Below are 12,870 nucleotides of genomic sequence, written 5' to 3' on the forward strand. Positions count from 1 at the left end.
AATGCTTTTTCTCCCCTGCTTTGTCTGTTCTCCTCAGCCAGAGGCCAGCAGAATCTATTTATTTCCAGGGCAAGATAGGATTTCCCTCTCTTTGAGTATGTAAGGTCAATGTTCAGTGCAGGTTCCTTATGAGACATTGTTGTTTGTCAAAGTGAGATCAGCAAAGGTCCTTGAGAGGGGGTTTGGTTATGGTTATGGTAAGCCATCCTTTCTGCATGCCTTGCTAGTTGCTCTTCCTTTCAGATGATAAAGTTTTGCAGTTTCTGGAATAAAGAGCTGGAGTGGAACCCCGTATTTGTCTAAAGGAGTTGGGTAGAGGCTCCCTGGCAGCAGCTTTCACATTTGCTGGGTTCTCTGGAGCTCTGGTTGCCCGCACATCTCTTGGTGAAGAGGCCCAGATGCCACTTGCTCCTGCTGCTGCTGCTTTGTGTCATGTTTAGGGCTCTGCCATCCCAGGAAACACAAAACCAGGTTCTGGGGAAATAACCAGACTTAGCCCATGGGAGGCACCTAATTAGATGGGTTTATCAGGTGTTTTGTAATTACAGAAATATGTAGATAATTATTTTCCTTTGAGCCAGCATGTGCTTACCTCTCTTAAGAATGTGCCATGAAGAAAAAAAGTAAACTGCTATTTAATTGTACTTTAGACTATAGATATTTAAGGCAGCTGAACCATAGCAGTGAACAGTGCCCAGAGACTATGCTCATGTTTGGGTAACAGGAGGTTGATCCAGGGCTTTCTCTTTTGCCACACTTTTCTGAAGTTTTCAAATGCATAGTACCAAGCAAGAATGATACAGATGAGTGATCTGTTTAAGTGTAAGAGGTATCATATTTGCTAAGTTATAGCCAGATTAGGATTCTGCATTTGATGAGTTGGGTGTGGTGTTTTTTGGTGTGTTTTTTTTTTTTTTGTTTTGGTTTGGTTTGGTTTTTTCTTTTTTTTTGTTTGATTCTTTTTTAGATCCAATGAACTATTTGAAAAATACAGTGTACAAAACAGGAAGAGAGAAGTATTTTCCAACAGAAGATCAGTTAAGCTCAGCTTCCCCTTGATGCAGCGTTGTTCTTGTGTCTAGCATCAAAATGTTACAAGTTCCATCCTAAATAGCTATGTTACATACATATGCCATCCTTTTATTGAAAAAAATACTTTATGATTAAGAAGTATTGCGTGATAAGATGTATGTAGACTAGCCCAGGACTAGCTCAGGAAGTACTCTCCTTGAATAAACAAATAATGCTGAGGTTATCACTAAAAATCAGTGATTATTTTGGACAAAGTTCTTTTGACTTATTGATCAATAATTCAGTGAGTTATGGAGGTATTTATATGTTCCATTTGGTAATAGACCAAATTTAAAAACAAGAAAGAAGATTTACAGTTATTTTCTGTAGCTACTTCTTTTGAATTCAAAAGATAGAGAAGAATTTATTGTAATATATAATGTACAAAAATAATTCAAATGATTAACCTCAAGACATCTGTTCCTGCAGTCTCTCATGTAGATAAAGCTTTTAATCAGAGCAGAGCTTCAGGTCGTGAGTGAAGTTTTCTCCTACAAGATGGGACAGGCACCTCCCTGTGCTGCCAAGCCAGTGCTCAGTGCTTCCTTCTCCTCCTTCTCCCTGTCATTGTTCTCTCCAGCCATGAAGACCCTTGGGAGTAGCGAAGAAGTGTCCAGGGCTGCTGAGCTGGTTTTTACTGGAGCACTGCACAGTACTCCAGCCTCAGGAGAGGGCAGTGAGTCAGAGGCAAGGAGGAAGGGTCACCTAAGAGTTAGGATTACATGCATATTTATTTATTTATTTTTATATATATATATATATATATATATGATATTTTGTGTGTGTGTGTGTGCATAATGCAGAGCAGAGTTGGAAAAGAGGAGATGAGGAACATGCAGAGACTGGCAAAGAAGGATCATCCTGTGGTCAATGCACAAGATTGAGACAACTTAAGTTTATTGTGCCTCACTCATCTCCAGCGTTGTAGTGCTGCACCTTAAAGGGCTGTGCAGGCACCACAGGTTAGATATGGTGAGACAGACTGAATCAGCAGAGACTCAGTCTCCTTGTGTGAGGGAAATGGCAGGCGTGCAATTTCAGCACAAAAATCAGAGGGCAGCAAATTCAGAGGGTCTTGTGCTTTTTCTGCTTGGCTCCACAGGTTGCTGTTCTGTGAAAAGTGTTGATAGACTTGAGGTTTTGGCTAATGTTAGGTGTTTCAAAAGTAGTCAATGGCAATTGCTGTATTACTACTTATGGTTTTAAACATGTCTCTTTTGTAGTTTAATGGGAACGAGAGGGTGGAGAACTCTTCTGGCAAAGCTGTGGAAATAGAGGCAAATTTTCTTTAGTGTCACATTAAAGAGTTGAAAGCATATTTTGATTTAATGGCACCAGTAAACCCCTCTGCTTTCATTTTCTATTGTGTTGTCTAACTTAACCATTGGTTGTAAAAAAGAGCAGAGATAATTAGTGTTTGAACTGTGGTAATACAGAAACCAGAACTGCAGGTAGAAAATGCTGTGGATCTGCTGAGGCCCTGCATTAGAGAACTTGCTGTCTACTCAGAACAAACAAAACACAGAAGTGGAAAACTTCTGAGGAAGAGGCATGGAAAGAAAAGTTTGTTCCATAAGAAACCAGGAAATGAGCTCAGGGCTTATGATTATCATCCTGCATGTTATTTCCAAGCATGCCCTCTCTTTCTCAGAAACAAAAAATACTAATAACCAAATTACTGAACATTTTTAAAAAATGTTCTATTCCACTTTAGAATGAGCAGCATTTTTTCATTAATATTTATGTCATTATATCAATTGTTATTTTATATAAATTAATTATATATAATATATCAAATTTTAAGCAATGGCTATGCTAGATTTACATAGATTGTAATATCAACTGTTTCTTGCTTGCCAACATAATAGTGCCTTGGCAGAAAATGAGAATCATACCTTGTGGCTCAGTCAGTGCAACCCATTATGTATGTATACTTACCTATAAATTCTTGAAGAACTTGCAGAACAAAAATAAAAAGTTAACAAATATTATTGGTGGGTGAGAAAAGAGAATGCAGAACAGTAAAGCAGATTTGGTTGAATAAATGCTGGACAATTAGATCAGCTTTCTGCAGAAAAAGAATCTGTTTTTCAACTGCAAAACCCTCACTGCTGGATTCAAGGAGTCAAATTGTGTTCTCACAGTAGAAGCATTTAAAGCATTAACAATGTTCAAGTCAGAAATCCATATAATAAAATAAGATGTAGATGTTTGAAAGAATTCCGTTTGAAGTTACAATACAAAGGCAAATGCAAAAGGGTCTCTGAAAGAATGTCTTTATCTAGAATGCTATCACAGTTAAGAAAATTGAATTTATATTCAGGATAACTTAGGGTTTTGGTGTATTCATGAGAGAAGAAAATCCTTATCTTTGGGGAATGACAACAGAAATAGCTTCACCTATTGCACTCTGCAAAGGTATTTGAATTCTATACCTCTTTTTGGCATTGGTCTTAGAGAAAACAAATCCTTTTCTTTTGTTCAAAATGAAAGCCTAATGACCTGGAATTGGGAGTGTAGGTGAGAGCCTGGCTGAAGACTAGAATCACAAAATTTCAAATTGAATAAGTAATAATGTTCTTTTATTTATGCTGCAATTTATTTGGGAGAGGGATGAGAGTAGCATGACAGTAGGATTTTATGTTCAAAGTTGCCATGGTAATGCAACCTACTACCTGTTTCCAAGACTGTGCTTTAGCTGTTACTACTTTTATTACAGCTCTTTATCCTTTAGTTTTTAAGGTGTTTGTTACAATTCAATTTCATGTTTAGGAAAACCAGTAAGTTTTGCCACTTGCCGGGAGGGCTCTGTAGTAAAAGCAATAATAGTGATGCAGGAACCTGATTCTGCTGACATGACTCCTGTCCTCTAATGCAGAGACATTAACCAACTATCAAACCATGTAGATTATCAAGATTATCAAGACAGTTCAGTGTTCCATCTACATCCACTTTTCCTGTAAAGTCAGTGATCAATATTTGGGGGCAGAAATGCCCCACCAATAGCACCATACAAAACAGGTGGTTCCTAGCATTAGAACTTGGAGGATCCTGTCTGCTTCAGAGTGCCCCAGGACCTCTGTGCCAAGCCTGTGCTAACCCTGCTGAGCAGCAGCAGTATGGTAGGCCTGAAGTCAGCCAGAGTGCTTCCATTGGATCCCACTGGATCCCAGCAGTGAGGCTCTCAAGATACCATCAGCCCCTCTACACAGTAGATGGCTTGCTCTTTACAATGCAGCGCAAGGAAAATATTTACCAAAGTCAAGATGGTTGTCTAAACCATGGCTTTCAAGTATGGAGGTGGTGATAGATGACTTCTGTCTTCTGCACTTAAAATGCTGTACTTATACAAAATTCTCTCTTATTGGATTCTTTTCTTCAAGACCTGTGCCTTGGTCTTAGTTCTATAACTCCCTATCCTTTCCTGCTAGATAACACTTGTCTGTCTTTTTATCTGCATCGGCTGAATTTTACAAAATTTGTACTAGCAAGCACCTTCCTCTATCTGAACCTCTCATGTCTTCAAAAGGAAAAGTTCCTAATTAAGCAGGCTGTGCAAATTGCCCGTTCTTATGCTCCTCTCTGTCTTCTTGTCCAGTGGTTTAGCACATTATGTAAACCTTTATACAAGCTTTTTTCTTTTATCTAGAAAATACTGAAAGTTAAGTAGATATCATGCAGTGGAATCAAAGAGATAAGTTACTGTGTTTTATGCAGAACAGTACTCTGATGGCTGTTGCATAACAAGTGCTGTTTTTTGCTTAACTGAGCTGTGGGATAAGAATATACAATATTACGAGTGTACTCAGTACATATATGTTTTGAGGGTGTGCCTCATTGGTGTGAGCTAAAGGTGCATGTATCTGTTCTGTTTCTTACAAATAGTCACAGGGATAATCACAGTGAAAGGCATACTCACAGCTAAGGGGTTTGGTGTGTTCTCAGTTTTCTGAATACAGTCCTGAACGGCTGAGGTCTTGGATTCTTCCCTCCCCATACTCTGCTCATAATCGTGGCATCTAATTTAGGGAAAGGGTCTTAGACTCCATCTGCGTCAGTCAGAAACATTTTGGGTCTTTGAAAGTCTCTTTAAGCATTAGTCACTGGGCGGAGGCACCTACTTCACTCATTTAGACCTACGAGTGTGTGAAGTACGTTTGACCTTAAGGCAGTAATTCATAGCCCATTATCAAACTCAAAAACATGTGAAAGAATTGCCAGTGCAATATAACACATTGTCATTTTGGAAACCTACCTTTGTTAGCTCATGCAGTGGAGGGTTGATATCTGTCCAGTCGACTCTGGCCACTTTTTCAGTCAGATGTTAGTGTTGCTGGCTCTGCATTTGCTCATGCAAGAGCAAACTGTGAAGAGGGAAATGTGGATGCTGCTTCAGTATCTGAGTTTCTTATGACTGCTGATATCTGGTTCTTGATGGCAGTTTTCTCATCCTCTTGGTTTTCACCTGTCTAAAATACCTTTCTCCAAAGTCTGCGTGTTGTAAGAGGTTTGCTTCAAGATTTGTCAGTTCAGTGTTTTCATCAGTCACTGGTGTCACATGATATGGTTAAAGAGAGGATTTCTGGAGTGTCTGTAAAATACTCATTTAACTTGTTCATTTGTCAGAATGGACAGCTGTTACAGGTATGCCTGTGGATCCTAGGGTCTTCCTCTCTATCCAGGTAAGACGTACCAGGAGAATTTCCAGCATTGAGAAGGGTTTTATTAACAAATTGTCAGCTTCTCTTTCATGCATTTTACTAACTGGGAGTGATAGGGATTTACTGATAGGGAGTGGTGATAGTACTCTTTGGGAGGTTGAGATACAACTGAGGTGTGGATTTTGGTCAGTAAAGGAGGGCAGAAATTAGAGCTGGCAGGTACAGTAAAGCAGTCCCAGTAGTTCTTGTTGAACATAAGAACCACTATGCACTTCAAAATAGCAAGAAAACAGAACATGCATGAAATGCCTCATCTGCAGCTGGAAAAGGAATTTTTAATACCTGGCTGTCAAGTAATTGGTAATAAATAAATAAAAATAATTCATTCACAGAGTAGGACCACTACAAGGAATTTAAGTAATTTTCTGTGTAAAAGACATTTACATAACTGAATTACAGTTTCTACATCATCGTTTTGTGTTCTTTTTGAAGAAAGGGAGTACCATAATTACTTTCCTTTGCAGAGCATTTTAAAACAAAACTGCAGAATACATTGGATGAAATCAATACTTGTGAGCTCATTAGGACTACTTCCAGAAATAGTAGAACCATGCAGCATACAGCATGGAAAAACTTACATTTTGGAATGTTTACATGCTTAAAAATTCTGTGTTTACAAATAAATGAAGTGAGGTGGCTGCTCCAGTTTCTCCTGCTGCAAAGGGGAGTCATCCTGAGTCTGTAACCTTTAAATCAGTCTCTTTGTGTTTGTTCAGAGGAGATGGCTTTGTTCAGAAGATCTGATGCACATGAGAAGTCTTTATAAAATGCCTTCAAAAAACAAGAATTTGCAGTAACACTCATAGCACTAATACAACAGAATGAAAAGAATCCAAACCAGCATGAATCACCATGAACAAGCATTAGATCTCTTCAAATAAAAATACAATTCCAGTAATTCTGGTACTCACTTTTAACGTAGCTTTTCATTTGAGTTTGCTACTTTTACAGAGCAACACTTCTCTCTTTAAGGAGCCTTTCCACTAAAACCAGATTGATGCTTAAAACATCATCAAGCTCTCTTCCTTCAGGTTAGAAATCCCAAGCCTTTTCATAACTGAAATAGTGGAGGAGCCATGGGCTCCATGGAGTCCACAAGAGGCCTTTCCACTGCCGCTTGGTTTTCCATGAAAAGTTGTCAGCCACTGCAGTATGTACCCTGAACAGTCAACTTAAGAAATACCAGAATGAAGATTGTAAGAAAGCTTGACTGGAATAAATACTTGTAACCTCTTGTGAATTTGCTGTGGTATTCCTGATTTACCACATGGAGCTGTGTACTAAATAGAATCAATAATTTGGTGGTTGGTCCTGACTTCTGCTGGATGAAGCTGCTCTGTTGTTTTGTCACAGCTATGGCCCTATTTTCTCTCCTAATTTGTTGTGCTTGCTCAGTGAAATTGAATCGCACGCTGTTTCAGGCAAGTCTTGGACAAGTTGTTTTCCTCAGTGCAGATGGCTCTTTCCTCCAGATGTGAAAGGCAGTTAAGAGCTGCCTCATTTTTTCCTTAACCCTTCTGAACCATCTTGAAGTGCCCTTGATGCTGTAGTAGTGCAGTGGTTCTTGCCCTATAGATGATTTTCATGTGCCTGTGATCTGTCATGCATGTCAGATCCTTAAATGGTTTGCTTTGGTTTATTTGGTTCGTGTTCTTGTGTGTTTTAACAACAGCAGAGTAAAATTCAGGAGCCCAGCAGCCCCTGGGAGAGCTCCCTGCTGGAAGCTGTTGTGGCAGCTTGGCACCAGTGAGGGTGCAGCCCCTGGTGTTTGCAGCTGCCCATGTTCCAGCCTTGCATCTTCAGCCCAAAGCAGTCAAGGAGAATCTGTAGCCTGACCATTTCCCTTCACCCTGCTTGTTTCATTTGGGAACACAATGAGCTGTCAAAATTTCCTGCTTTGTTACCACAGAATTCCTTCCTTTCTCTCTAAAAAGTATTATTTATCTAAAACTGCTAATTGCATAAATTGTCAGAACAACTGCTTAGCTTGATTTTTTTAAGGTGGAGACAAAGAGATGTAAAGGTCTGGTGGACTGATGAAAGACAGCCTCAAAGTCATCTGCCAAAGCAAAAAAATAGCATTGAATGTGTTGCCATGAACAGCCCAAATTAATGTGGTAAGTTGTATATCTGGTGCAATCCCTTACTTAGACGTAATTAAAAGTAATAGGGAAGAATATAAATACTTTCCAAATACGTGAGCCAAGAGAAAATGGAGGGAGGTGTGGCTGATTTAGCCCACCACCACTTCCTAACTAATCTTTCTCTAATGATGTAGAGAGAGACTAGGTGGCACCTGGTGAAGTATTTTGAAATAACAGATTCATGAGGTAGAGCTACTTGATAACATCTTTGACTCATCAGAAACTTGCCTTCCCTCAGGATAAAGTTAATAATCATATAAGAATATAAAGATTTTAGTGGCTTTTCCTAAGTCAGCAGGGATGCAGATTTATTCTGCATACAGGTTCCTATAGTGCTAGAGACAGTCCAAAATTATATTGGTGGTAAAAAATGTAAAATTACACAAATAGCCAATTGGAGTAATCGCTAATTTGTCATGACTTCCGTTCCTGGGGTTTGCTAGTTCAGTAAAACTCATTCACATTTCTTACTAATTGCATCAATAGCTCCATTGCTTTCCCTCTCTTTGCTGAAATTGCTTTGAATAGTGTACATAAGCCTCTAATTTGGCTAGTTTGTAGGTCTGTATGAGACAGCAGGACTGTGGGAAGAAGCTGGGCTACCAGGAACATCCAGGCATCTGGGCCACAGAGCAGCTGGGACGCAAGAGGTGACAGCAGCAGTGAACTTAATTTAAAATAGCTGTAGCTGTTAATGCCTGGTATCTCCCAGCATTGTGTCATCCTCAAGGACCATTAGTGCTCTTCTGTGTCAAGATCATCAAGAAAAATTCTTTAGGACCATTCCCAGTATAAATTTTCTAAATATCATGGAGATTATGGAGTAATTGCTCCCAAGAAAAAGTTTCCTTTCGGTGCACCGTATTGTCTTCTTATTTTTAGCCTTCAGTTCTTGTACTCATCTCTTGCCTTCTCTTTAACAAGGTCCATATTGTTGAATTGCACTATGGTATTGCTTTCTTTCCCTTTTGTCTAACACTTAGTTATTTTATTTGAGGTAATTAAGTATCTTGTATGGTCTACTTTTGGTAAGTCCACCTTGTCTTCTCATCGGTGTTACAGTTGTCTGCCTACCTTTAGTGTTCTCTTCCTCAGAATTTGGGGTCACACTATTGAGATCAGATTTAAGGAATCCTTTTGATACATGACTCTGTATGATTTTCTTTTTGTCTGGTACCTCCTCTGATTTGATATATACATTATTTCAAGCCTAGAAAGAATATCAGTCTTGCTGGTTTTATAGCATCATACGCTTTGGGTGTTTTTTCAGATTTTTGGAGTCTGAATTTATCTTTTTGTTGCTGTTTTTAATGTCTCTGCCGATACAGTCACAAGTGACGTGTTTATCAGTGTGTAACACAGGGGATTACTTGCAGATTCCTGTTAATTCATTGGTGCCTGCAGAAAAACAGAAGCGTTGGTCAAGGCATGCTCTGAATTCGCACCCGTTCTTAATTTGCCGATGCCTGTATCAGTAGCAGGCTCAAGCCTGCCTGATTTTTTTGAGTTTATATCATGCCTACCATGTGCCTGCCATCCTTACTCTTTCTGCACACGTGAGCCAATCTGATGGGGTTACCTGTGGCAGAGAGCAATGCTTTTAAGTCTGGGTGCTGCTTCGTGGGCTCTGGCTTGTGGGTGCTGGTGAATCTTGCGTCGGTGTTCTACAAACTCTGCAGCTATTTGCTCCACCCTTCTACTCTTTAACGCCAGGATCGCGGGGGATGGGTAATTTTAAGCTGCTGATGAAGGTGGACCCACGGCATCAGCATACCTTTGAAGTGGAACAGCTGAAGAGCAGGTAGAGGTTTGCACCTCCTGCCCCTGCTGTCAGGAGGGGTAAGTGGGGTCAACAGCAGCTTGGGTTGTTTTGGACTGGTTCCCTAGAGTGGTCGGCAAGGAGGAGCCGAGAACGGGGAACCCGTGTTCTGTCTCTGGGAACAAAAAAGCAAAGTGAAAGTAAGGGTGAGAGAACCTAGATTTATATTTATAATCAAAAGTGACTGTGTTTGAAATATTCTTAATTTGCATGCACTCTCTTGTGTCTTTTGTATCTCTAAGGACCCCTAGAGGGCACGGAAGTTTTTCTCCACCTCAGATACTTAACTTAATAATTCTACTTGGCTTTCTTCCCTTCAACATAATTTAAGCACATTTTAAGTGAACATTAGATAGAAAAAAAAGTAACAGCATTTAACTAGATCCTTCTTTCATGCTGCAAGATGCTTTCTTGTTTTTAAACACAAGCAGTAGAAACTAGCACTAGCAGCCAAATTCTTAAATTATTGTTTAGATTAGTCAGATGCTATATTTGTATCCCAAAGGAAATGCAATTCAAACTAACTAAAAATTCATATTTCATTTGACACTTTGATAGGACTACAATGTGAGCTGTGTAAGGATGTGCAGGGGGTATGCTTTCAACACTGTGGTCTCTGTTTCTGTAGAAGAGGAATTAGTATGGTGAAGAACTAGAGTACTCTAACTAGAACCTCAAGGTCTCCAGACTTCATCTTATTTAAGAATTTTTAATATTTTGGTCTTGTTGACTGCCTGTAAAGGAACAATTACATTTCACTACAAGATACTTAAAATTATGGAAACGTAAAATTGACATATGCTTTCCCACTACTTCCTGTCTCCTTGGAGAGAGGTTTTGTCACAATTATATATCCTGGGGACCATTTTTGTCCTTCTATTGGTTTTACCTATTTCATCAATATTACATGGTAAGTCAAGAACTAGTCAGAGTGAATTGCACAGCAATACACAGAGCTAATTCTTAGTATTGTGTTGGCATTTCATCACCTTTAAATATACATACTAACACTCCAGAGTAATGCTTATCTGAGAACATCAGGTTTTCACTAGCATAAAACAGCTGCAGTGTTTGAGGAGAAGGTTTGTATTTTCCAGGGTGCTCAAAGAGCAAAAAGTAAAACAGAAACAAACAAACAAACATACAAACCGCCCACCTAAGTGCAAAAACATCTTAATACTTTTTGGGGGGGATTTTTTCATCAACTTATGGTTTTGAGACCAGTCCCACAGCTGCGGAGGTCCGTTGGATTGTGGGCCAAGTCTGGGATTGGGACCTTTGTATGTGAAGCCCTGACAGTCAGGGTCCAACCTGTTCTTGCTTGAGAAAGAAAAAGGCAGACATCTGCACTTCTGGTGAAGCAATGAGAGTCTGCTTGCTGGGCAAGAAGTTGTTCAATAGGATAATGTTGTTTAATCCCAGCCAGCAATGAAGGGTTTTTTTGTCTTTGTTCTGATAAGAGGATCAGCTGTACTGCTTTACCCAATTACCCAGGGATGTCATGGGAGATGAATTTTTGGACCTTAGTTTTCCCACTGGAGGAGTGTAATGTCGTCACTTTGTATTAAAAAATAGATCTAGATGCAAACAGCAGAGAAAGGCAGCTGCCCCTTCTAATGTCTCTGGGGATTTTGTGTTTTGCAGGAGATGCACGGGTGAGAGGTCAGACAGGGGTTGTCTCCGAGCGCCGCGGCTCCTACCCATTTATAGACTTCCGTCTTCTTAACAGTAAGTACAACCCTTCTTTCAGGTCTGTATTTAAGTAAAAACAAACAAAAATCTCTATTGAAAGTGTATGAACCAAACTATCTCATCTCATACATATCTGTAGCTCAGCTGTCTTCACACAGTCAGCATTAATTCCATTATTTCCACACAGTGTCTGGCTGTGAAATACTTTGATTGTGGGAATAGTCCATAATGCTCAATCTGTCAAATGTACATACAGGAGGGTCGTGGGGTGTGCTAGGGAAGGAGCAGGGGCAGTTCAGAATTAAAGAGATAAACCTCTGTGTCCTTTAGCCTCTTAGACAACAGTTGGAACAGATTTATGTGAAGCTGTTATCCGGTCATATAGAATTGGCACAGAAGGGGAGCATGTGACAGCACTGACCAGTGGTTTACAATAACATTAATTTTTCCAACAATTAGAACCCAATCCAAAGCCCCATGGAGTCTTCTCATTGACGTCAATGGATTTTGGGTCAGGCCAGCAGTGAACATCTGTTAAAAATAATCTTAACCTCATTTTGATTGAAGTTATTTTGCCACTGTTGTAAATAAAGGACAGCAAATCTAAAAAGAAAAAGAAACAAATTGAGACCCTGTTGGGTTTTTTTTTCACCTGATGGATTCTCTATACCGATGCAAACCCATTAGCGAGTGTGTAAAAAATAAAATAAAAAGAACCACTAAGTCTTGGGTCCTGTAGCACTCAGCCTGGATGCTGTGTAAACTTCAGTGTATGGACAGAGGCAGATCTTGATGTGTCCTTGTGTACTGCAACCTTTGAAAAAACTGGTATTCACTGTCTTCATCAAAACAGACTGGAACTCCAGCAGTTTCAGTGCTGACACTGTTGTGCTTCTAGGGATTGTGCTTTTCATCAAAGAGCAATTGTCAAACCAAAGTTTGAATTCTCCTTTTTGTACTCCTTGTCTGGGTTTCTGGGGAAGGGGAAGGGAGGAGGAAGCGGGGAGGGAAGGGAGCAGGGAGGAAGCAAAGCAGGAGGGCTGGCTGGGAGTCAGGAGTAAAGAGGAGCTGGGGAGAGGAGGGCTTGGGATCTGATCTGATCTTGCAACCTGATGGGCTGCATCCACCCATGCTGGCAGAGTTACTGCCACCCAGCAACGTGCTGCTATCAGTCCTGCTGATTAAAGGTATTTTCTGGGTTGTAAGTCCATCAGAGAGCTTGCTATGGCTGAGGTAGAAAGACATAAGGGGTAAGGTCCATCAGTTTTCCAGAACAAAGGGAATAACTTACTGGATGGGTCCATCAGTTTTCCAGAACAAAGGGAATAACTTACTGGTTGAGCAGTTTTGAGGACAGATTAGTTCTGACTTGTCAATGAAAAGCATGAAGAAAAATCAGGTGTAGGCTAGCTGTAAATAGTAC

General features: G+C 39.9%; 1 protein-coding gene across 6 annotated transcripts in view; it reads left to right on the forward strand.

Moving 5' to 3' along the window:
* The window catches only part of PDE7B (phosphodiesterase 7B), a 309,161-nt gene that overhangs the window by 255,503 nt on the left and 40,788 nt on the right, over window positions 1–12,870 (forward strand). For all 6 annotated transcript variants that reach the window (XM_050972230.1, XM_050972231.1, XM_018916984.3 and 3 more), the window contains one exon: window positions 11,400–11,483. In XM_050972230.1, the coding sequence (XP_050828187.1) occupies window positions 11,400–11,483 (84 nt within the window). The remainder of the gene's footprint in view (window positions 1–11,399; window positions 11,484–12,870) is intronic.

The sequence above is a fragment of the Serinus canaria genome, chromosome 3 (assembly GCF_022539315.1).
Source record: "Serinus canaria isolate serCan28SL12 chromosome 3, serCan2020, whole genome shotgun sequence".
Taxonomy (NCBI): Eukaryota; Metazoa; Chordata; class Aves; order Passeriformes; family Fringillidae; genus Serinus; species Serinus canaria.